We start from the raw sequence: 25,210 nt of genomic DNA on the forward strand, positions 1-25,210 counted from the left end.
AGAATAGATTAAAATGAATAAATAAAAGCAGGCAATAGTTCTGGGAGGTGTTCACTGAGAGACATAGTTTCAAACAGCTTTAGGGGAGGTTGCTTTTGCATCTAGTATTCTGGAAAGAGTGAATAAAAGAAATTCACACTTGTCTTGGAGTGCTGTTCGCTGCATGCAGGACAGATGAGGAGCCAGAGAGTTGATTGATGGTGTTTTCTCAGAAGAAGCTCTGGAGCTTGTGAGGTTTTATATACTCTTGTAGTTGTCTGCTTTCTGAATGACTGCATCAAGTTCCCACTCTACTACAAGTCTTGCTTTAATTGGTGTGGCCTTGAGTACAGAGGCAGTGACATCAGAGCACTCTGAGCAGTGACAAATAACTAGTGTTAGGCTGAAAGCAGCAAATGTGCAAAGAGGAATTAATTCAGTGGATAATAGCTATCACATGCCTGTTTCCTCTTCTGTTCAGACAAAAGTGCCTTTGGAAAGAGAGTCTGTCTGGGCCATATTTCTGTAGGGAATAGCCATTGTAAATTGCTTAGCTATATTAGTAATTCCTTATTTATAATCATTTGAATTCATTTGTAATCTGACAGTGGCCTGTATTCATTGCGAAATCAGAGCCTGCTTGAAGTAATTCTGACGTGATTATAACCTAGATCAGAATTATTTAGCATTCCTTTCTGTAGCAGCTGATTGTTCATCTTTCTCGGGCTTTTTTTCTTTCCCTTCCCTGCAGTTTACGCTTATTCCAGAAGTTTGACACTTTCCGGATCCTGGTTTGCGGTGGGGATGGAAGTGTTGGCTGGGTTCTCTCCGAAATTGATAGCCTCAATCTTCACAAGCAGGTACCTGCTGCATGACCTTGGTTGGGTGTAAGAAGGAATTAACAACAGCAGAGAACTTCTACTGATCGTACAGCTGTAGTTTGTACCTGAGAGTAGTACCTGGGACTGAAGCTGCTGAAAGCTTACTATAACTGTGTATTTGCAGTCATTTTCTGCAAGAAGCAGCACTGGACTAATTGGTTATTCCTATCTACAGTGCTTCTCTACAATTTCCTTGCACAAGATCCTGTTTTAGAGGGGCTCTGAGTTAGTTCTGCTGCATTGTCAGCAGGAACTTACACTTGGAAAGAGCTGCCATTAGAAAACAGGGATTTCAGCTACAGTAGCAATTCTCATCGATTCCCTTTAATTCTCGTGCTCTTTCCAAGCCCTGGGATACCTAGAAATTTCATTGGAGTAGAGGTGTCATACAGCATTTAGTTCATTTCCATTTTGTCTTGGAGATGGCTATGCTAATTTTACAGAAAAGGCAATGTCGCCACCTGATGGTTAAATTTGTCCATCTGTAGGATGCAGTACCTCTTGTAGCAAGGTGCTCTGAATGGTAGTGGTAATACACTCCTCACTCAACTGATAACTTAAAAGCAGAGAGAGCTTTTCCTTATTTGCAAGCTCTTTTGACTGTTTTCTTCATCCGGTTGCTTCCCTTCCCCCTGGGACTAGCTATTTCTCAATAAGCAATCTTTGTAAGGAATCAGTCATGTTACTTCTGGCTGTTTGTGGTTTGTGTTTTTCCATTTGAATATCAATTTTTGTTTCCTTTTCTCTGATGCAGTGCCAGCTGGGAGTGCTGCCACTGGGAACAGGGAATGATCTTGCTCGCGTATTGGGCTGGGGATCTGCTTGTGATGATGATACCCAGCTTCCACAGATCCTGGAAAAGCTGGAGAGGGCGAGTACCAAAATGTTGGACAGGTGAATAATCAATGCTGAGCTGCCTCTGTTGGGCTTCTTAGTAATTTCAGTTTGAATTTTCTGTGATAATCTTCGGTCAGCTTTTATCAACAAAAGGTAGTCTTGCTTTCTGTGTCACTGCTGCGGAATTGTAGTAAGGGAAATAGGTGTCCAGAAATTGGCCCGCTCTCCTTTAGGAATGCAAGGTCAATTACAGTGTCTGTGCTTTCTTTTCAGTGCAGTTTTCATACTTTTGAATGGGACTTTATTTTAGAGTTCACCTTGTTCCAGAGTTCTTGTCAGTTTAATTTGACGACCTCACATGTGATGTTTCAAACTGTTTTTTCTAGGGAAATTTGAAGCTATTTATCTTGAGTTTGGCTTTTAAATGAAAGCTGAACACAGAAATGGACATGTTTACCTCTTGATATAGCTTTTATATCTTCTTACATTTTAAACTCCTTGTCTTTAGAACTGTATTTTGGCCTCTAGCATGTTGAATCAAGTAATGCCCATTGAATTGCTGTGAGGAAGGGAAGAAGTAAAGAGAAGGTGCATGTGCAGTGGGATAGTTGTTCATTATTCTATCCCTCTCTCTGCCCTTGGTTCAGACCCTGTGCAGTTTCAGTGCATCCCTGTGACTTCCTTACATCATTCGTGCCCCTAACAAAGTGCTCTTTATCCTGCTTGAGTTTCTAACCAGTTAGATGCTCTGGATAAAGGAAGAAATCATCTGCCATGTGGTGACATCTATTATGCCTCCTTTTCAACAGGTGGAGCATTATGGTGTATGAAACCAAACTCCCTCGGCAGGCCTCCAGTTCCACAGTCACTGAAGATTTCAGTGAGGATTCGGAGGTACTTTGCAAGGGCAGAGGTCTGGGAGTAATGCCTCAGAATGGACAAGATGAGAGGCAGTGGTTGAGTTCAGATGGATGTCATAGGACCTACAGAGATCCTGGGGCTTTAAATCAGTGAAATATTAAAGAGGAGGTTGAAGATAACCAGAGTCAATGGCCATAGTTGGGGAGTGCTTTGGGACAGGAGAGAGGAAATAATTGGCTGCTCTGCTCTCATGATATTATGTTGTTGAAGCTGTGGAAAGCTGCATAGTAGTCACAGGAACGATAATCTACTGTGGATTTAAACAGTGGGCTTTGGAGATGCTGAGAATGCTGATGATTTCTAGGTTCAGAATTGTTTTTTTTCATCAAAACACAGTCTTCAGAGAGTAAATAAGTTCTGGACCACAGAACATTTCCAAGGCGAAAAGAAGCTATCTAGTGATAGGTACTCTCTGGGGAGCTGGACATAAACATGGTGTGCTCTGATTTTGGGAGGCAGCACCCCAGTGGCTTGTTTCTGACTGTCACCAGGTGCAGAAGATTCTCTTCTATGAAGACTCTGTTGCTGCTCATTTGTCCAAAATTTTGACTTCTGACCAACATTCAGTGGTCATCTCCTCAGCCAAGTGAGTACTCTAAGGAGAATTATTCTAAATGAAAATTGCACTGTGAAGATCCTGAAGCAATCCTTGCATGACTGTTTTCCTTACCATCTTTGTCTAGGGTGCTTTGCGAGACAGTGAAGGATTTTGTGGCTCGAGTAGGGAAAGCCTATGAGAAGGCAACAGAAAGCTCAGAGGAATCAGAAGTCATGGCCAGGAAGGTAAAATTGAAAAAATGGTTACGGCTTCCTATTCTGACATTGAAAACTGTTGTTTTCAGAGAAATAGGATAGCAGCAGTTCAGCAAGCTCTAAAAGCTTGAGCTATCTAGACCCACTATTAGTCCTGCTTAAAACTTCTTCTTCACCCTGTAGTGCTCTGTCCTGAAGGAGAAGCTGGACTCATTATTGAAGACACTGAATGATGAATCTCAGGCATCTTCATCTCTGCCAAACCCTCCTCCCACCATTGCAGAGGAAACCGAAGATGGTGATGGGTCAGGCAGTGCTTGTGATTCTTCCAGTGACCAGTCAGTGGGCTCATCATGCACTGCACGGCCCCAGATATTTCGCCCCCGGGAACAGCTCATGTTGAGAGCCAACAGCTTGAAAAAAGCCATTCGTCAGATTATAGAGCATGCAGAAAAAGGTAACTTGTTAGGAGTCCTGCTCGTGGCTTATTATGGGCTCTTGAGAGTGTTTCCATTATTCCAAAGGAGAGTAGAGTTCTTTATTAGCAACAGCTTTCCTTAGCTGCAGAAGCTGTTTGTTAGCCCTGGCTGTCTCATTCCATCTCTGCTAAGCCCACCTGTTTGAAACATTGCTTGCTAAATGAGTCTGAAGTTCAAGGTATGTTCTCCCCAAAGGGCTGGTTTAGGAAGTCACTCCCCTCCCACACTCTGCTCATTTGGGTTTCCTGTCTGTCCCCACCCATACCACAACTGTGTCAGTGCAACTGTTTGTGTGGTCTTGCTGTAAAACAGATCTGAAAATACTTGGGAAGAAAAATATTTTAAGTATTTTTACTTGGATTGTTTCAGAAATCTCTTTATAGTACAGCCCAACAAAACAGTGCAGTGGTACAACTGAAAGGGCAATGAACTGTAGCACAAGGCAAGAGAGAATGCAGAAACTTCTTAAATGAGCTTGCTTACTGGGAAAACGTTATAATTTTCCCAGTCTGTAATACAGACCATCTTGTTCCTGTGTTAACTTCCCGGGCAGGTGATCCTCTTCTTCTCGCCTTGGCCCTTATTATGACCCCCACTCACACCCCTGGCTCTAAGTTTCATTTCCTTCAAAAAGCTTCGGTCTCACAGATGTTAGTCATAAACCTGGTGGTTTCACTTAGACCAAAGGAAGTGTTTAACAGCTTCTTATTGAAGATAAAAGCATTGAAGTTGCAGATGTTTGTCCATGTATACCTGAATATGCACTGTAGAGAGCAACTGTGTGGTGAGTTACAAATCTTTGCAGTGTTACTTGGATTTCCAGCACTGCATCGTTGTGTGCAGCCTTGCTGAAGGTGAAGATACATGAAATGATGGAAGTTGAGCAAATAGCCTGCTTCTCTGAAGTAGAGACCTCGGTGCTGCCTCACTTTGCCACTGCTTACCTTGTGCTGGTTTGATGCTTTTTGTAGCTTGTTGAAACCCAATCAATTTGCTTAATCCAGCAATACTTGTTTGTTTGTTTGCTTATTTATTTGCTCGGCTAGCAGGTTGGATTTCCTGATGGATAGTTCTCATGATCTGCAAATTCAGCACAAGGTGAGAGAGAGGCTCTGAAAGAAGTGGTGAGCTGGTAGTTCAGCTGTACCCTGTGAGAGGTCACTTGGGAGGAAGCACTGTTGTTCATATTTGATTATTTAAGCAATGTGCTAGCTTTAATTCTTGCCAGTTCTTGGGCAAACTCCAGTTACATTTCAGATGTATTTATTCAACTTGTCCAAACTGTTTCCCTTCTTCCAAGGAATGTGATTTGATTCTTTTCTTTTGTTTGTATTGTTTTTTACCAAGTTCCTCCTGATTGTATGTGTCTAAGAGACCTTTTCAAGTGACTTCTCTTATTGCCTGCTAGAGATTAAGCAAACAGAAAATTCAGTTTGATCGATCATTTAATGTCCCACTGGTTAGAATTTCTGGCAGCATCTGAATGTGAATAAGTGGAAGCTCATCACTTGCAGCACAGTTTGCATCTTGGGAAGCCTGAATTTTAAAAAGGCTTAAAGTTGGATGCTTCTGTTTAGAACCTCATTGCTGAAGCTCTCTGAGGAGAAAGCAAAAGACTAAGCCATGCCAGTTCCAAAAGCTCTCCAGAGCAGAGTTTAGGTGAGGCAGATGATACAGGAACACTTTTTGTTATTCCTGTATTTTCATATAAGTAATCCCCACAGTAGGATGGGACTCTAAAGATCTTGTTTCTATCAGTGGAGATGTGCTCTCTTCCTAGAAACGTTGTAAGCACCTACTTTCTTTTTCTTCATAGCTGTGGATGAACAGAATGCCCAGACTCAGGAGCAAGAGGGCTTCCTCCTTAGTCTCTCAGCCTCTGAAGAGGGCAAGGAGCTAAGGAATGAGGACAAAATCTCCCTGCAGTCGTCACACAGCAGCAGCTATGGATTGTCCAAAGGGAGGAGCCAGAGGAAAGGTACTGCTTCAAGGCTGCTACCGTGCAGCTCTCACCTGCAAAGTGCAGTTCTGTTAGTTGTAAGAAGTGAGGGATGTGTTACGTGTATTACCTTCCATATTCTGTTCTCTACTTTTTAACTTCAGATGCTTGGCTTTGCGTATTTCTGTGTTCAGCCCTGTGTTCATATGCACCATTTTTTGATGTGTTGCTGGTGGTCTAATTTCTTAGCATATGACACCTAGAATTCCAAAATTTTCTTACCACTTAGCAGCAATCTGCATTCTCTTGGCTTCCAGTGCTTAGACAAAAATGGGCTTGAGAATTTTTCGTGTCATCTACCTGATGATTCATCCCTGTAAGCTCCTGCCAGTCCTTTACAGATGATAGGGAACAGAATCCAGTTAGTTTAAATAAGCCTGTTACGTGAATAATTTTAGAGATCCTCAATCGCTCCAAGTTTATTTGGAACTTAACTCAGTATGAACTGGGAGCCAGATATGCTGTCTGTTATGCTGCTGACACCAACAGATTTTTCTCATCTCTATTTCTAATAATTGCCTGTCACATTTCTGCACCTCTAGTCTGTGAGGTTTTCTGGCTGCATGTATGCCTCATCTCTGTCTCTTCATGACAGTTTCTGTGAGTTCTTTTACAGTGGCCAGAGTGTTTTCGTCATTGACTGATTCTTAACCCAATCTCACTGCTCAAGTTGTGCTGTTATGTGCTGGTCTGAATCACATCATGTTTGTCAACAGCCATGTTTATGTTATGTTTTACAGCATCCAAGTCTCCTTGTGAAAGACAAATAAGCAAAGGAAGTTTATCACTGGGCAGTTCTGCATCTCTTCCTCCCCAGACAGGAAACCGGGACAACTTGCCAATGCTGAACACAAAAATCCTCTACCCAAGTGAGTGTAATACCACTGTTCCTTCAAGCAGCCCACTGGAATGTGGGTGACAACAGAGCAGGCTTAAGCCTCTGTATAAAACATGAAATTTGTCTGCCTGATGTCCTTTTGCTGGGTCCACTTGGAAATAAGTCTCTTTGTAGATAACTTTCCACTAGAACAGAGCAGTGGAGGCGTGGAATGATTGTACTAATTTTCAATACAGCTGAGACCTAAACACAGATTTTTATTAACACTGTGCAGTGGCAGAATGTATGTATCAGTTACAAGGAGGATCTGAGCTCAGAGGGAGCTTGAGAAGGCTGTCAAGGTGCCAGGCAGCTGCGAGAGGTTTCTGGAAAGTGGCAGCCGTGGACTGGAACCAGTGATCTGTGATTTGTGTGCACAAACCCAGCAAAATTCCAGCCTCAGGCATCTTGTGTAGCAGCTTCTGTCCATCACTCTAGTGCTGTCCTCCTGCCTCTTCCCCCAGTTACTGGTTCATACTGGTTCTTCTGGAAGGAAGCTATTTTCTCTCTCTTTGAAAAAGTTAATGTTGGTGTGTTGCCAACAAATAGTTTTAGAAGCTGGAGACAGTAATTCTTGGGTGACAAGGAGAGTAATTTCAGTCTTCCACCTCTCCTGCTCCGTGAAGCAGGGTGTTGCATGTCCCACCTTGAGCAGAATACCTATTGTAGTGAATACACTGCCATTGCTCACTCTCATGTGTCTGTACGATTGTGCTGTTGGCCTCAGGTGACATCGTGTCACCCAACAGGCAATCCCATAGGATCTTCTTGTGCTGAGCCTTCTGGAGTGGAAGAAAGCACTATTGCTCATTGCTTTCCTCAGTGAGTGACTGGAGGTAACGTTAGTCTGAGACTGAAATGACATATTTTCAGTTTATTTACTATCATGGTTTTCCCACTGCCAATTTTCCTGCAGATATCCGTGCTGGCATGTCCGGGTCTTTGCCTGGGAGTTCTGTCATCAGCCGCTTGTTGATCCATGCTGATCCCTTCAACTCTGAGCCTGAAAATCTGTGAGTATGCCTTATTGAAGTCACTGGGCATTTCCAAATGAACATCAGCATCGTGCTGGCAAGTAGAGGTATTCGGAGAGCTAAAGAACGGACTGCAGCAACTCAGAGTTACGTAGATGAAATCATATGCTGGTGCCAGTGAAGGTCTTCTTATGTAGTTACTGTACATGCAGTGACATATGAGACTCACAGTGGAAGACTTTAGGTTTTAGGTGAGAGAGTGAAATCCAAATCAGTTTTTTCCCAGCACTCAGATTACTTTCAGTGAGCAGGCAGGAAGTTGTGTGGCAGTCAGCACCATGGAGGTCAAAAAAGCTTGTGGACAGGGCACAGTAGGGCAAACAGGTAGAAAATGTGATGTGAACTCTTTCTCAAATCGTTTCTGCTGAATTATTTAACAGAAAAATTCAGTTAATGCATATTTAATGTGGTTGATTTTTTTTCCTCATGGGATTCAGTGTCCCTGCAATTAGGTTACTTCTGACTTTATTTGTCAGGCTGTAGTTAACACCTAATGTATACATACTTTAGCAATTAGCATTGCAAATGTTTTGTGTGCCTTTTTCTCAATTCCAGTGACCAGGCATGTAGCTTTTTATTATAAAGCTCAGATGTAGACTTTGGAGTATGTTTTTGGTGGCGAGGGGAGAATTCCCTCACAAATCTTGTGGCTGTGAAGTACTCAAGTCAGAGGCTGCAGACTGGGGACCTCTGCTCAGTTGCCCATTTTGTGCTTTTAAGTTTTAGGCACTTCCCAGCAGTGCTCATCTGGCATGTTGGCATACAACCTTCTTGTTCCCCCCCTTTTTATACAAGGGAATTACTAGATGGACAAGTGGGACATGTGAGATGTATCCCACATGGCATATAGACTTAGGAGTGAGAGTTTTGGGATTGTTTTTTGTTTTTCTTATTTGACAGTGAATGTTACACAGAGAAGTGTGTGATGAATAACTACTTTGGGATTGGACTGGATGCAAAGATTTCTTTGGACTTCAACAACAAACGTGACGAGCACCCAGAGAAATGCAGGTGGGTTTGATATTGACTGACTTCTAGTGCCAGAAGTGGCTGAAATCAGTTTATGTTCTCATTTGTGCTTTTGAAGCTAGTTGTCTGGAAATATGCTGAGTCTCATCTGTGTGATCTTCTGTTTTGAAGGTTAGGAAGAAGGCTTGATCTATTACTGATTCGTTATGCTGTTGTGGATCTTTGAGTAGCTACATCAGTGTGGCTACAGTGCTTTGGTTCTATTTACTTTGTAAGCTCACACACAGGTTTTTCTCCTGGACTTACTGTTTAGCTCAGATAAGAGCGCATCTCAGCTTTAAGTGCTACTGAGGCTGAATTTGGCCTTCATACTAAATTAATACAAACAACCACTGTATCAGTTGCAGGCTTTGGCCCTTTAAATACCTGGGCAATACCTGGGCAAGAAGATGATTTGTATAGCATGGGGTTGGTACATTTTCTTGACATGAGCTAATGTTGCAAAATACTGTTGATGTCCTGGTGTAAGAGACTGACCCCTTCTGTGCCGTGGGAATCTCTTTTTGTGTCTGGTAATATATGTTACTCAGTTATCCCAAGTTTCTACATCACTGGAGCAGGCTGCCCAGGGAGGTGGTGTTGTCTCCTTCTCTGGAGATGTTCAAGACCTGCCTGGATGCCTACTTGTGTGACCTGCTGTAGGGAACCTGCTTTGGCAGGGGGGTTGGACTCGGTGATCTCTGGAGGTCCCTTCCAACCCCTACAATTCTGTGATTCTGTGATTCTATGACACTTTTTTTCAAGGTGAATATTTTCTTAATGTAAGTGATGGTAATTTTGAGTGTTTGACCCTTTTAGAAGCAAAGCTCATTAGTATTTTAGGGTGTAGGAGGTGCCATTTCAAACTGTGTGGATGCTTTTGCCTCTGAGTGAAAAAGTGAATGGCACTCCTGACCCTTTCTCTTTTGTTTTGCTCCCTTAGAAGTCGTACTAAAAACATGATGTGGTATGGAGTACTGGGGACCAAGGAGCTGCTACACAGAACGTATAAAAACCTGGAGCAGAAAGTGTTGCTGGAGGTGGGGAATTAGCATGTCCTTCTGGTGCTAAAACTGGAATATCTAATTGCATCTCCTTCAGATCCTTTATTTTTTGGATTTTTGGCATGGTGTTTCTTCTTGCTGACTAGGATGTTTCCCTTGCCTACTCGATGCCATGTACTTGCTGTATCTTTGTGGCAGCTGGAAGTGTTTTTTTCCTAGATCTGGAAAATAACTTGTATTCTCAGCCCATTCTAAGAAGCGTCATCATGTTGGAAAGCAGTAGCCATCCCCAGCTCCATGTTAAGCATGGGTGGGATTGTTAGATGCGATGTCTCATGTGAAGACAGCATTTTAGATGGTGTGAAGGAGAGCTTTTAATTTAACTATGCTTATAAGGCAGATCAAACAAGAAAAATAATTATTCCTGTATTGCCCACCCGCAGCATAAATGACTGTAACAGGGAGAATCTCATCTCAGCAGACTGATTGGTCGTTCAGAAGTTTTATTCCCCTTTCTGGAATAGACTAAGAGGCTCTGCCAACCCTCTCAGGTGTTCCTTTTGCCTGCCTGGGGTAAAGAAGCAACAGTCTCTCTCTACAGCCTACCTCTGCCAAAGGAGAGGTGGTTTGTGAAACATGAATGAATGTGTTCTTTTACTCTGTTAGATGGAAGAATAAGCTGAAGAAGCCTGAATTTATTGCTTAGCTGTTCCATACAGGCTGTTCTTAGAATATATGCTGTGGCAGAAGAGGTTCCTTGCTGCTGTGCTGAGAGTAATGATGCCTTCTTTTCTGTGCAGTGCGATGGGAGGCCAATCCCTTTGCCCAGCCTCCAGGGAATTGCTGTACTCAACATTCCCAGCTATGCAGGAGGCACCAATTTCTGGGGTGGAACCAAGGAAGATGATGTGAGTATTCTCTTAAGATATCTCAGGAAATGTTTGAAATTGATGTTGCTTCTGGAGTCATGGCTCCAGGACAGAGCTGAGAACAGAGCTTTGAAGAAGAGGACAAGGAGCATGTCTGCCTGTATTTCTTTTGTGAGTTGGCTACAATACTGAAAAGTCAACATTCAGCAGCTTTGCACCCAAGCAAATTTGTAGTGATTCAGAAAGAGACCAGATGCTGTCCTGAGCACTTCACTTCCAAGAAGTGTGCAAAATTTTACTAAGAAGGTGGTGAAACAATGAAACAGGTTGCCCAGAGAAGCTGTGGGTGCCCCATCCCTGGAGGTGTTCGTAACCAGGCTGGGTGCTGCCCTGGGCAGCCTGATCTAGTGAGGGGAAACCCTTCCCATGGCAGAGTTTGGAAATGAATGGGCTTTAAGGTCGCTTGCAGAATGACTTGGGTTGAGATTTAATGAAATTGACCTCCTGCCTTCAGTCTGCATGAGAAGTGAAGCCCCTTGAAGGCAAAGGGAGCTGGATCCAGTCAGAAACATTGTATTATTTGAAATGAAAGAAGTGCCTATTCTCATAAGAATAATTATTCCCTTATGGATACAGTCTTTGTGTTAGAATTATGCTTTCACTGCCATTGGAAGCACAATGGACATATTGAGGCTCTTTTTATCTTTTTGGTATTGCTGCAAATCTTCACCTTCTGTCCTCATTGTTGATTCTGTGCAGATTAAATAGTACAGCTGAAAAACTAAGCCCTAACTCTGTACCAACAGGGAAAAAAAGGAAAATCTCTCTAACAAAGCTGTGTGTCAATTGAATTCTCCCTCCCTTGTGTTTGACCAGACATTTACAGCCCCCTCCTTCGATGACAAGATTTTGGAGGTGGTAGCCGTGTTTGGTAGCATGCAGATGGCAGTGTCACGAGTGATAAACCTACAGCATCATCGGATTGCACAGGTATCAGCTGCTTTTATAAGCTCTTCTTGCCATCTCCACCTTCAGCCAAGTGATGTTTTTGCCAGTTTCATTCTGTAGAGCCTTCCTTCCTGTTCTCTCTTGCCCATGAAAGAAGACCCGCTGGGGTTGAGAAGGTGCATATCCAGGGGCAGTGTGGATATGGAGTTTTATTCTGGTGTTCGTTGTGAGAGGAGTTAGATGGGCATTTCTAAATACAGATGGTCCAAAGATAGAGCAAATAATGTCTGTGTGATCTAGCAGAAGCAAAGCTACTGTACCTAAGGAGGTGTTTTGGAATGAGTGTCTCATGCTTGTGGAAAAGCAGTGTTTCTGTATTGCAATCATTTCTTGCAGTGTCGAACTGTGAAGATAGCCATCTTGGGAGAAGAGGGAGTTCCTGTCCAAGTGGATGGAGAAGCCTGGATCCAGCCTCCAGGTTACATCTGGATTGTTCATAAGAACAGGGCACAAACCCTGACCCGAGACAGGGTAAGAGCTGCCTTGGATGCATTGTACAGCGCACTCACCTGTTCTGATGTCACATGTTCCTGCATTGTGTCAGTGGCCACACATGAAAGCTTATCTTGGTGGATGCAAGTAGTTAAAACTTTCTGGAAAGAATATGATTGAGCTTGCATTCACTACTTGGGGAATTGTATAGGTAAAGCTTTGGCAAGTTTATTTTGCATCATTTTTCTAGGTGCCCTGTGACACAAGATTTCTTAACATGCTGTTTGTCCCGCAGGATTCCTGACCAGCTGAGTGCTACACTAGCCAGTACACTGGCTAGATTCAACTGTTCAATATTTTGATATCTCATTATTGTTCAGTATGTGACTTAAACCTCCTTTGCCAAGAAAAGTGTGTCTCATGCCTGGTTCAGCAGCATGTGTCCATCTAATTTCTTAAGTTTTAAATATATCTAATGAGTACTAGCATGTAAGGAAAGTCTTCTTGTTATTTTAAAGTATTACTAAATGGTGGGAAGCTAAGGGAGAAGATAAAGGAATTGCTATAGTGAGATAGCTCTGTAATCGTCCATTGATAAGCAGTTTTGTTGGCAGAAGTTCTTAATATCTACCAGCATAGCATGCTTTGAGAGCAAACTGAAGTCCTCTGCAAAGGACACACCTGTTGAAAAACAGGGAAAGAGAGAACAACTAAGAACAGAAAAAAAGGGAAAGCAGCCTGATACAGACCAGGGACATTCCCTGTGAAGAAGTTGCAAGTATGATAGTGTGAAAAGAAAGGAAGGTAGGCCTGCAAGGTCCCTGTCGTGGTAGGACAGGGAAATACCCAACTCCCCCTTTAGCTGGGAGGGAGCAGTGGATATTGGCAGATGTTAGGGTGGAAGAGACAGAAATATGTGCACAGAGTTCCCTGGGGGGATGGAGAGCTTCTACAATGTCTCATTTTTGAGAGGAAGAGTAAGATAGAATAGAATCAAGTGGAACAGGATTCCTGCTGAAAAGATGGGAGAGGGAAAAGGAAAGGCAGCCTATATGTGGGTCCTAGTGGGAAAGGAGAAGGAAGCACAAAAGGCAGATGGGACACACGTGTCCCTAGAGTGTGCTGTGTGTATTGGCCTAGCTGAAGTTATTGTTGTGCCACCCCACTTCTCCCTGCCTGCAAATCAGGTTCTGCAGGTATGGAGTTGCCAGTGATCAACAAGTTTCAGTATTGCAGAGCAACATTCAACTCTTATATTGACCACAGGCTTATCCTTATTTCTCCTGCTGTAGTTGTGATTGTCACTGCACACTCTTCCCTTCATGACACAGAATCAGTCTGTCCTGTGAAGTAGATGAGGTGGGGTCCTGTTTTTGAGTGTGCAACATCATACCTCCGGTAGCATTTTTCAAATATGGTATGTTGGGGATGTTTAGTTTCTTCTGCACTGAAGTTGGAAAAACTCACATTACCTCATGGCCTTATTTAAACCACTGAAGAGACATCATCAAGACTGAGATCAGCAGATAGCTTCTACAGAGCTGACAAAGCTTGTTTTTATCTTGTGTGAGAAGCAGCAGGGGAAGGCAGTGCTTTACCTCAGGACTTGATAGGTATTTGCAAATGCAGGAAAATGATGTGTCCCCAGGGCAATTGTGTTCTGTTAGACACTGGATCTTCTGCTCCATCCATCTCCTCCCGCCTTAGCCCTGTGCCCCTGACCTAGTTTGTGCTCATCTCACTTGAATTTCCAGACCAGGATCCATGACTACCATTTTCTTTTCCCTTCCCCTCTACCCATTACACTCATTTTCCTTTTCTTTTCTGGCTCCACAAATTTCTGGGTTTTTTTTCCCTGTGAATGGTGTGCATGCCATGCTTGTTACCCCCTCTTCTCTGAATTCTTCCTATTTTAGTCATCCCCTTCATGGTCCCTTCCTTTGTCTGACCTTCCCTGTTCTGATTTCATGTGCTCCCTGATCCATCTCTCCTTGCCAGGAGATTCTATGCGTCAGTTCTTGTTCTCACTGTATCCAGTTTAGATCCTGCATTGGATCTGTTTTGCTTCTGCTCCCTCAGCACTAGCTGATGGCAGCAGAAATGTTGGTAAGGCTGCAAGTAGGACAGGCCCTAGCTCTGTGTTCAGCTGCTAGTCCTGCCCTTACTGCAGAAGTTCAGTTTACTTCCAGATAAGGAAAAGTCTTGAACATTTTCAATTTTCAGCTCTGAGATGTAACTCGAAGAGAGATGTGCGATAATTCTGCTGCTCCCTCCTTCCCCCAGAACTTGTAATTTGTCCAACTTCATGGATTTTTGCTGAATAACAGAAGACACTGTCTTGGGGACACATGTCAAAAGTCAGATTCCTGCTGCAAAGTGTAGAGGCAGTATAGATACTCAAAGCAAAGACACTGGGGAATTGGGGTCTGGCACGCAGAAGTGAATTAACAATTTACTAAAGTAAGACTTAAATAGAAACTAAGCCAAGGCGAGGGAGTGACATGGAAAATTTCAGCTCAAACTGCTAAAGTTAGCAAAGTTACCAACAGCTGAACAGCAGAAGTTGACTGTACCAAACATGCATGTTTTACAGACATTGGCCACTTAAAACTCTTGTGTTTCATAAGAGATTTATCTTACAGTATCTTATAGTTTGCTTGCTGTGGCCTTTTTTTTAGGCATTTGAGAGCACCCTGAAGTCCTGGGAGGACAAACAGAAGTGTGAGTTGTCCCGACCGTCCTCTTTCTCTCTGCAACCAGAAATCATGTCTGAAGAAGAATCCACCCAGATCAACCAGTTTGGTCAAACTGCAGGTGCTCTGATCCACAGGTGAGGCTCAATTTGCTTTTGGTGAATAAAGCTGTTCTCTGGTGCCTGACGTTCTTGTCCTACATTTCTGTTCACTTTTATCTTCTACCATGCTAATCCCTGTTGCCTGGAGTTGTGTTTTCATTATGCACTATCCCAGCTGCACGAGGACTGAAGTTGAATAGATTTTCTCAAGTTACTCTGAATAAAGTATGTTACTTTTATGAGCAAAAAGGGATCACTGAATTTTGAAACAGCCCAATGGCTTTGATTGTCGGTGGCTGTTATCAGAAGTGAAACAAAGTCCTCTCTGGGAGCTCCTGTGGCAAGTTGGTTTCGTGTAGCCCTGATGCCCAGCCTCAGGAAGATGTCACTTTATACTCATCCATTACTCAGATATTCTGCCTCTTGGTCTGGGCTTTTGAGGGAAAATGCCCAGAGTCATACCAAGGAAATGTCAATTAAACTGCTGCGTGCGCAGCTGCCTTTTAAATCACTGCAGTCACATTAAAATATCTTGGTTGCATTTCAGACTGATTTCAACTCATGAACAGAATTGAATGTGTTGTCTGGAGTTGTGCATGTGAAATCTGCCTTGCTTTGCCTTTACATGCTCACCACAGAGGGGAGAACAGCCCTGCTTTGTCAGAGAAGACTGTGCCTCTCTGTACCTGTCAGTCTGATGTTTATTAAAGGAGATACTGGGTGGGAAAAGATCTCTTGCTTTGAGCATATGCTGATGCAATCTATAATTCTCTCTTCAGCATTCGGGAAATAGCCCAATCCTACCAGGACATGGAACAGGAGCTTGCCCATGCTGTCAATGCCAGCTCCAAGTCAATGGACAAAGTCTACGCTAAATCCAAGTCTACAGAGGTACTTCACTCCCTTGGCATCTTTCTTTTGGTTCTTGTTCTGTAGCACTTGGTATCCCTTTCTGATTGACCAAAAGTAGGCCTTGCTTCTCTAAGGCTTCTTCCTTTTGACTGCTCAGACCTCTACATTTCCAGGCTTAATTGCATGTGAATTGTTTCCTACAGGGTCTGAACTGCAGCCTTGTTGTAGAGATGGTGAATAATGTCAAAGCCCTGCATAATGAGACGGAACTACTGCTGGCAGGCAAGATGGCACTGGTAAGAAGCACAGAACAGGAGTGAAGCGGCCTCTCACTTCCTCTCCTCTCCTGCTATGGCCTTGGCAGCAACACAGTATTGGTCGTGGTCATCTTTGTAGCAAGTCAATTAGAATGTTGTCATACAGGAATTGGAATGGTGTTGCTGGATAGATATAATGAGTGGTCAGGCTAGTTTGCTCAATTTGGAGCTCAGAAAAGATGCAAATCATTAACTGGGCAGTGTCTGAGTGGGGTGGCTGCTGTGCATGTCCTTCTGAAATGAGGAACTGCCCTGTCAGCTAGGAATTTCAAGGCAAGGACATGACTGTATGTTCCACTGTATGGCTTTTAACTCTACTTTGCTTCTATTTCTGATCCAGCAATTAGATCCTCCCCAAAAAGAGCAGCTCCAAGCAGCCCTGGCAGACATGGACCTCCAGTTGAGGAAACTGGCATACATCCCTTGGCTGTGGCAGCTTATGGAGCCCTGTGATGAGGAGGTGAGGAGGACCACAGCTGTATTTTCTTAGCTGTTTTTCACTACTTGGTTGTGTTTGACTTCCTGTGAATATATGACTGATGTGAGAAAAAATTGAGAAGGAAAGTTGACTCCCTAAGACTAAGGAGAGTAATTTCCTGCTAATGTCCCTAGACTGACTTGGGATCAGCTTTCTCCATTTCCTTCCCTGCCTTGGTGAGAATGAGTTGAGAACTTTTTTCCTCTTTTGTGAGGTCATTGACCTAAGTTTGACAGTTCTTGTTTTTGGTCTGTTCCAGTGAACTTACATATGTTTTCCTCATTCTCTCTCTGTTCCTATAGAATCAGATGCTGGATTATTCTAAACGCAGCCGCAGCGGCAAATTCCGGCTAGTGACCAAGTTTAAAAAAGAGAAGAATAACAAAAATAAGGAAACACACAGTAGCATGGGATTGCCGGGTACCAAGTCTGCTCGTGTTGTCTCTCCCTTTGTCATACCAGTGTGGTCACAATACTTCACGTTCTCTCTCTGTTTCTTCTCATGTTTTCTCTCTCTTCTGTTTCACTTGCCTCTGCCTTTTCTTGGAATGGAATCTTTCTGACATGGCAAAGTAGTTTATTGCTGTGTTCTGAGTCATGATCCCTCAGTACTAAGCAGATATTTCTGAGCTGAAACAGGAGGTACCCTCTGAAGAGTTCTGCCTACATCTGGCCATTTTCTGGGATATTTTTAAGGAGCTCAGTGAAGAGAATTTGAGGATTCTGGCATTTTAGGTACCAAAACGACTGTGGGGCCCAAGTCCGCGTAACTCCAGTCTTTTCACTACTGATTCTCTGTGATATGGTTAATGATGTGACTCACTTTCAAGACTTTAATCAGGTTTCATGTCTAAATGGCTGGGAATCAGCATCGCCAGGTGCACCCTGACCTTTAATCCTACTGGTCAGTAGATGAATGCTGGCCATGAATCAACAAAATGTCAATCAGAACACTTTCTCTCCAATTGGGCTACTTGATTTTTGGTTTATATGCTACTTATGAAGACCTCCTCCTAAAATTCAGAAGTACTATCTGTTCTGTGGGTTCCTGGGTCCTTTCCTCTGTCATGGAATTATGGGTACATTCTCCTGTCTAGCATGCTGGTGCTCATTCATTGCCTCTCAGAAACTGGGAATGTTTTTCTTCTCTTACTTAGAGGCTGTGTAAGAAGGTGGAAGACCAACCTTTTCCTCACACTTTAGGTAGTGGGGTTGCTGTTTTGTTTACTGAACACAAGCGTTCGTACAAAGAAGCAATACATAATAGCAAGCTAGCTCATGCTTGATTCTTGATATTATTTTATGACCATTTTGCAAACACAGGGTTATCAGTGAATTTACTCTTAAGCATGGGGGTAAATTAAAAAACAAGAAGAAGAAAAAAAGGATATTCAGTGCTATTTCAAAACAAACACCCACCTTGTCCTGGCTTTACTGCACCTCTACTGCCTCTACTTAAGAGAAGAACTCTGATCTTACTCTACCCTACCTCCTGTGTTTGAGGCTGTAGGTTGTGCTGCGGATTCTTTCCCTCCCTTTGTTCTGAGGCTGTGGTGTACTGCTTGCCGTCCTCTGGCACTGAGTGCTGATGGTGTCCTCACTTCTCACTTTCTTCTGGGATTCTGGGTACTCAATGCACTCCTGCTTTTCCATCTCTAACAGTTCACCTCTGGGGAACGGAGGAGGTTGCGGCTTGGCTTGAGCATCTCAGTCTTTGTGAGTATAAGGATATCTTCATCCGGCATGACGTCCGGGGCTCTGAGCTCCTGCATCTCGAACGGAGGGACCTCAAGGTACTTTCATGATTGGCTCACCAGAAATAGCCAGCTCCATCTGCATGACCTTCTGTGCTGAATGTGCTTGGAAACAGTCTGCCCTCTGGTTACTCCGTGTGTCTTGGCAAGATGAATGGCTTCATTGCAGCCTCGTTTGATTGTCTTGCCATTTCGGATCATCTGATATTGAATAGCAGAGGGGTAGGAGGGCAAGCTGAGAGACCAGCTGTGTAACTCTCCACAGCTTCCTGGAGATGGAAAACAGTCCAGCACACAGATTGCAAAAAGCATTCTGGAGAGGTTAAGTTTTCAACTTCTCAGCTGCTGAACCATCTTTGCAGAATACATTTTGATTGGGAAAACTTGGGTCTTGTGTTATAGTCACTGGACAAATAGGTCATTGCACTTCCTTAAAAGAAGAGTACTGCTAGATGGAGAGAACCTCCTAGACATAGTACTTAGTAAGGATATTGCACAGCTTTTCTTCTCATTGAGACACGCTTTCACCACAGAGGAAGATTGGAAGTGGTGGTTCTTTGCATGTATGAAATAATTTTGTCATCGTTCTGGTGACTTGCATGTGGCAGAAATGTATTTTGACCTAGAGTAATGGCATGGCATTAGTTGAGTGACCTTTAGATCTTCGTTTGTGCTTTTGACCGGCTTTCTGTTCCAGGTTTGGCCCTCATTTGTGTAGCTGATCCCTCTGCATGCCATCCAGCTACAGCATGTGCTTTGTTGTTTAGTGCCCAAGTGCTCACACATTTTTTGGTGTGACCATTCATCCCTTGGTTCTTCCTGCATGTGTTTGGCTACCAGCTTAGGTGCTTGAGATCTGTGTGCGCTTTCTTTTCTCAGGCTTTGGCTTTTAGCAGTCAGAACAATTTGCATTTCTGGCTAATGGTCTGCTAATGGTTGTTTCTCTGGTTGCTCTGTCACTGCTCATTACCCTGTTGTGCTCTGATAGCTTTTTGAAACCTGGTTTGAGGTTCTGTGTGCAACCATCAGGTTTGTAACCTTTCTGGTTGGTTTCCTCCTCTCTGTAACTGGCTGACTAGTTTCTAACTGCTGCTTGGTGCCCTGGTATCTTTCCCCCTTTTCTCCACAGGTAAGCTTTTCTCTTGTCTTTCAGGACCTGGGTGTGACCAAAGTGGGTCACATGAAGAGGATACTGCACGGGATCAAGGAGCTGAGCCGGAGTACTCCTGCCAGCGAGGTTTAGCCTCTGTTTTCACAGCCTGTGTCTACCATTCCCCCTAACTGCACAGCAGTCACCTCACAGAGCAGATGTGCTCCCAACTGTCTCCACTGAACAGCCAAGTTGCAACTGTTCAGAGCTCATATCAACCAAGCATGGTGCTACCTTTCTTTCCTGTGGGGTACAGCTGCATCAAATCAAGAGGCACCTTACCTGCATTCAGGCAGAGCCTCCTGGGAGAGAACTTGATTTCTGTTGGAAGAACTGTGTCCTCCAGTGTGGGAAGTTCTGGTTCCAGTGACAGTGACAGTGCAGGACTCCTGAGAATTGCAACACAGCTACCTTTACTGGATAATTTCATCACAGTACAGTTATTCAGGGCAAAAGATACATTGGCCAGTCTTAGTTCAGAAGCATCTGACAGTCTTTTTGAACTGAAAACTTGCCTGCTCATTTGTGTGTCATATCTGTAGCTTGGAACATTTAAGTGGAACAAAGCCTTGTCCTTGTCTTACTGATCCCTTTTTAACACACCTGTAGTTGCATGTGATTTGTGTCAGAAATTCCAAGCCAGTGCAGACCTCTCCTTGCTGATGAATACCTAGTGATCCTCACTCATGTATCCCTCGCAACTAACAATGCACGTGGTTAGAGCAGCTGCACCAATGTGTGGTCTGCTGCTGGGCCTGGCTCTCTGCTCTCAGCCAGTCAAATGGTACAACGTTGAGGTTTTCAGGCATCACAAACAAGTGTTTGGAAGTTACTGATGCTAAGAAAAGACAGTTCTCCAGAGCTGAAAGATTACGAGAAATCAGCTCTGACTGCATTCGTCTTCAGGAGACAGATGAAAGGGAGAAGAACACCATCTAGCTGTTTGGGCCGTGCAAGAAGTGTAATGGAACGAAGTGAGATGTGGAACAAATTCCTCCACTTCAGTTTGGGGAACAGCATGACTGGCAGCAGTCAGGAGTGTCGTGCTGTCCATTTGGTGCCACTGTGATGGCTGCAGACAGCAAAGCTCTTGCTTTACTTCTACTTGTATTTGCAGAAGAATGTCACAAAAGATACAGTCTATCTGTAGATTGGCCATTTTCCCATCTGTCTTGATGGAAAAGCTGCTAGAAACTTGCTTCTTTCTCTTGCTGCCTTGCTCCTTCACTCCAAGTTGGATACCAAAAGATTAGGGTGGCTCAGTCCTCCTGGGTTGTATCCCCATGGGAGCAATCATGCTATCAAACATCAGGGCTCATGCAAGAGCTTTGAGAGAAAGGTGAGCAGAAAAGCATCGTAATGAAAACTGGAATATGCTGGTATGTAGCCTTTGGTATCACCAACGGTGGAGTATGGACAAATCAGTGCCTCTAAATCAGAGTTCCTAGATGGCCTTCAAACTCCCCTGTACTGCCAGACCCCACTTGGGTGACTTACAGCCCAGAGACCAGCATGCGTAATCGTATTGCCATGTTCATCACTGCAGAGCAAATTTGGGAACATTCAGTGCTATAAAGCTGGAGAGACAGCAGGAATTTTCAATTACCTTGTAATTTTGTACGTAATTATTTTTTTTCTAAATTATTTCAGTGCAGCACTTGTCTGCTTTTGGCTGCAGACAGTAAAATGTTCACATTCACAGTGGCAAAAAAAAAAATAATTTCCTGAGGACATTTATTTCCATTATTATTGCTGAGCATTTATTTTGTCAACTTCACACCAGCTGTGTAATCTGACAGCAGTCAGTCAAGTTATTGTATGTCAAGACTTGTCTGTTTCAAAAGGTTGCAGGCTGATTTCATGCTGGGCAAACTCCACTGCAACCTTTAGGACGTCGCCAAAAGTAGTTCCTACTCTCCCTATCTTTTTTTAGCTCATTCATTCACTCACATCTCCCTCAGCCTGGTGAGCTGGCAGGGTTTGCTCGTGACAAGCTGGAAGACATGCCTGAATAAGCTAGCAAAAATTCTGGTATAGGGACCAAGGAAAGAATAGGTCCAGCTTTTCCCTAACTGCGTTCTTCCTATCTGTACATCAGCAGTTGCTTCACTGGCCGTATTTTTTCCTTACCAGTACAAAAATCTGTCACCTGGCAATGTGTGTGGCAGGGAAGTCTGCAAAGGAGAGCCCAGCAGGGAGCACAAGGCAGGTCTTGGCTCTGGAGCTGGGCTGAGGTCTGTGTTTGCTCCTTTGGATAGCAATGGAGACGTGAAGTTTCTCCTAGGAACCTCATATTTATGAACAGATAGGGCTCCTCTCCACTCTTCCTGCTGAGAGTAACAAGGGAAAGCAAAGAGCTTTACATGTGGGCATGTTCCTTAGTGCTGTGCCTGAAGAGGCATCCTGCCATCTGTTCTGATGGTGATTCCTGCAGAGATGAATCTTCCTTTCTTTTTCATTTATAGTCTGTCTTGTGGATCGGTTCAAATGCTTTTTGTGCAGGTGCACCTTTTATCAGAGCATTCATAGCCAGTTTATCCCTGCCTGTTATTGAGGGCAAGGAGGGGGTTCTGCCTTTTAAGAGCTAGAAAATGGGATCTATATTCAACCTGAGTGCCTTCAAATATTAAGGTTTCTGCCTAACAGAAGGGTTGTAGCTCTCTACATCTCACTGGGAACAGTGCTGATTTCTGCTGTAGAGATGTGAGCAGATGAGGACAATCTGTCAAATGTCAGTGAGAGCTTATCTGCAAAGCAGGGAGCTGGGCTGAATTTGGGCCATGTTCATCCGAGTTCCTCTTCTGCTGTCCCATCATTTCTGTAGTAGGAGAGAAACTCAGGAAGTACAGACAGTAAAAAAATCTGCTTCACCAAAAAGAGACTCTCCTGCAGTCTCAGGTAAAAAAACACCAGCTTGAGAGAAGCTAAGCCACATCTCTGTTCAGTCTCCTAAGAAATGCTACTGTTGTGCAAGCCTTGTGCCACCTGCTGGTTATCAGCCCCCAGTGCTGGCAGTGAGTGGGAAGGAGCTGAGCAGTGCCCACAGCAAGCTGGAATAGCTGTCAGCCCAGTATCTCATGTTCTGGCCCCAGAAATTCACCCTCTGTGGCAAATTCTGGGGATTTGGCATAGCCCTGTGTTATGATGGTGTGGCTCAATGGGGTTGCAGAGGGCACCAGAGGGAGGCTCAGCTCATGAACCAGCTCCTGCTCTGACCCTGCCGAGGGCTCTTAGTCTTCCAGGTTATCTGGTGGGAGCTTTTCCTGCTGGGAGCACCTTGGAATGATTCCGTGCCGTGTTGTATGGAGAGCTCCATTCCTTGCTTTATAGTATTTCCATTTGTGCATACTGTCTCTGTGATTGAAAAAGACTGTTTACAAAATATTTTGTATCTTCAGCTGCGCGTACTGTAAAAAGGAAAGGATGGAAACGGATGTTTTTCTACACCTGTCAGCAGTGACTGCATGTCTGTGTCATCATCCAGCAACCGCTGCTCCTCAGGGGTCTCCCCGCCGTTCTGTGATCCTGTCGGAAGCATAGGGAAGCACATGAATCCCTGTACAGTCTTGGGAAGAAGGTTTTGTGCCTTAAGAGTGGAACCTGCTTCCCTCCTATTTATTGTGTTAATTTATACAGTGATTATCACGGAAATGTCTCTTGTATTATTGTTTTGTTGGTTTTTTTTTTTTTTTGTACGTAGTTCACTGTTTGTTGTAAATAAGTTTTTTCTTGTATATAAAGTAAACATGTTTCTGAGCTTCCAGTAAAGATTCTGCTACTGATTTCATTGTGTGAGAAGGCTGTGGTGCCCACCTGATGGGAGCAGCTAATAAACGTCTGTGCTGTGACAAATGGCTTTATCCTGAATTGCATTGGGAATGCAGAGCTGTTCCCTGGAGAGGGGTGAAATGGTAAACACTGCTCATTGCTGATCACTTTCGTATTGGTTTAATTGCTGCGAGGCAGAAAACATCGTGCAGATATTTGTTGTTGGCTTTCTGTGCAGTGAGCAAAAGAAGAGGGGTTTGAATGCTGGTTCTGCTGCTGCTCAGCTGTCTGCAAAACCAAACCAGGAGGGGAAGGCGCTCTGAGACAAAGCCCTGTGCCTGAATGCTGGTTATTCTGTCCCCTTTTGTGCTGTCAGGAGTGAGCAGTGGGGATGCCCACATGCTGGTAGGCATCAGATCTGTGCAGTGTGACCCCACTGCTGTTGTCGTGCAGTAAGAGATGGGCTGATGCTCTGCTCCAGTTGCTGTGCTTTCAGTTCATTGCAACACAGCCGGTAACAAGTGAGAAAACAATTGCAAAGATCAGGCAGAAATCGATTTCTCATGAAGTACAGAAATGCACTGCCACAAAATGATGCCTGTAGGCTTGAAACTAAAGGATTTGGGGGTGTTTGGGCGGGCAGTCCATGTATCACACTGCGGTGAGCATTGCCTTCAATCTGTATGGATTGGTGTGTTTGTAAGGTGCTGCCAACAAAGTGTCAGCAGATTGCTTTTAATCTGAGAGGGTGGTCACAGTTCCACAATAGTTTTGAAAGCAGATGGAAAGTAGTTTATGATTGCATTTCCTCCGTGGAAATAAAAGGCCTCTGTGCTTGCTAGTTAAAGGGAAGGATTTATTTTGTTTGAAAAGAATCTTGTTTGAAGGTGGGAGGAGCATTATAAGAAAGGTCATAGTGATGTTATATACTGTTCCAATATGAAAGTGGTAAAATTAATCTTTAAAATGGCAGCTATCTCAGGAATAGAGAGAAATAAAATGACTATCTGTGCTCACACGTGCACAGTGGACTGGAGTGTGCAGCTCTGCACTGAGCATCACAGAAACATGCAAAGAAAGGGCAGAGAGACAGAAGGGGTGGTCGCTCCTCTGATGCAAGTTGTTCATTCTGGTCCTTTTGGTCTCTCCAAAGAGAAGGAAGCTCTTGGCCCCGCTCAGGTGTCATTGCTGTGCTGTCAGGCCTGCTGCTCAGCGCTGCTGGCCCTTGGTTTAATTACAGCCATCAGACAGAGCTTGGGAAGGTTGGCAGCGGGTTGTGTGCTCTAAAAGTGCCAATAAGATTTCTATTTTAAAATATTTTCTCCTGCTTTTTTCTCTTCTTGCTCTACGTGTTTTGGGTTGGGATTGCTGACATTTGTTCTTCTTCTGCTCCCCCTGACTGGGCAGCGTGGAAGCAAGCAGGTTCCAAAGCAGCCCTGTCCTTCCTTACCTGTAGAGCACCTTCAGGGCCATCAGGAACATTCCTCATTTGTCTCTTGTGTGTGAGTGTTGGGGATGAACAGCTGTGCCCCACTACTGGGCTGTGGGCAAGCTGTGGTGTTTCTGATATGCACAGAGTGAGGAGGTAATGGAAATTAGGGTTTAAAATACCCCATCATTGTCTGGAACTTCTCTCCGGAGAGCTCCAGCATGAGCTGGCTTACCAGTGACCCTTCAGGCACTGTGTTGTAGTGTCTGCACAGGAGAGGAGCAGATGGGAGGCATTCAGCCTCTTGTCCTGTGTGAGCAGGCTGCCAGAGCTGCTCAGGAGTTACATCCTTTCTGAATACCGGTGTCAGATAAAAATAAAACAACAAAAAGGTTCTTAGCATCTGACACATCACTTCTCAGTGTTTTATGTGGACAGTTGGTGTGCTTGTCCTGAGTTCCAAACAGTCACAAATCTTGCAAACAGAAATGTGTTCAAAACATGCAAGTTATGCATGTAAAGCACTATTTCTGTGTAGTTACCTCAGGTGCAAATATTATTTGTGTGCTAGGTAGAACTGACATTAA

General features: G+C 43.9%; 1 protein-coding gene across 7 annotated transcripts in view; it reads left to right on the forward strand.

Annotated features, from left to right (window-relative positions):
- Positions 1-23,278, forward strand: part of DGKD (diacylglycerol kinase delta) — a 55,440-nt gene extending 32,162 nt beyond the window's left edge. For 6 of the 7 annotated variants that reach the window (XM_042885383.1, XM_042885384.1, XM_042885386.1 and 3 more), the window contains 21 exons: positions 731-839; positions 1,615-1,754; positions 2,507-2,591; positions 3,110-3,204; positions 3,302-3,401; positions 3,555-3,828; positions 5,667-5,828; positions 6,590-6,718; positions 7,643-7,739; positions 8,661-8,771; positions 9,712-9,808; positions 10,573-10,680; positions 11,518-11,631; positions 11,986-12,120; positions 14,760-14,911; positions 15,655-15,766; positions 15,931-16,023; positions 16,385-16,504; positions 16,825-16,942; positions 18,185-18,315; positions 19,430-23,278. In XM_042885383.1, coding sequence (XP_042741317.1) covers positions 731-839; positions 1,615-1,754; positions 2,507-2,591; positions 3,110-3,204; positions 3,302-3,401; positions 3,555-3,828; positions 5,667-5,828; positions 6,590-6,718; positions 7,643-7,739; positions 8,661-8,771; positions 9,712-9,808; positions 10,573-10,680; positions 11,518-11,631; positions 11,986-12,120; positions 14,760-14,911; positions 15,655-15,766; positions 15,931-16,023; positions 16,385-16,504; positions 16,825-16,942; positions 18,185-18,315; positions 19,430-19,519 — 2,572 coding nt within the window. In that variant the 3' untranslated portion in view covers positions 19,520-23,278. The remainder of the gene's footprint in view (positions 1-730; positions 840-1,614; positions 1,755-2,506; positions 2,592-3,109; positions 3,205-3,301; positions 3,402-3,554; positions 3,829-5,666; positions 5,829-6,589; positions 6,719-7,642; positions 7,740-8,660; positions 8,772-9,711; positions 9,809-10,572; positions 10,681-11,517; positions 11,632-11,985; positions 12,121-14,759; positions 14,912-15,654; positions 15,767-15,930; positions 16,024-16,384; positions 16,505-16,824; positions 16,943-18,184; positions 18,316-19,429) is intronic. The other variant, XM_042885387.1, reaches the window with a different exon arrangement.
- Positions 23,279-25,210: the final 1,932 nt, after the last annotated feature.

Source organism: Lagopus leucura, unplaced genomic scaffold, assembly GCF_019238085.1.
Source record: "Lagopus leucura isolate 7727_CA_CO unplaced genomic scaffold, USGS_WTPT01 Super-Scaffold_100049, whole genome shotgun sequence".
NCBI classification, from domain to species: domain Eukaryota; kingdom Metazoa; phylum Chordata; class Aves; order Galliformes; family Phasianidae; genus Lagopus; species Lagopus leucura.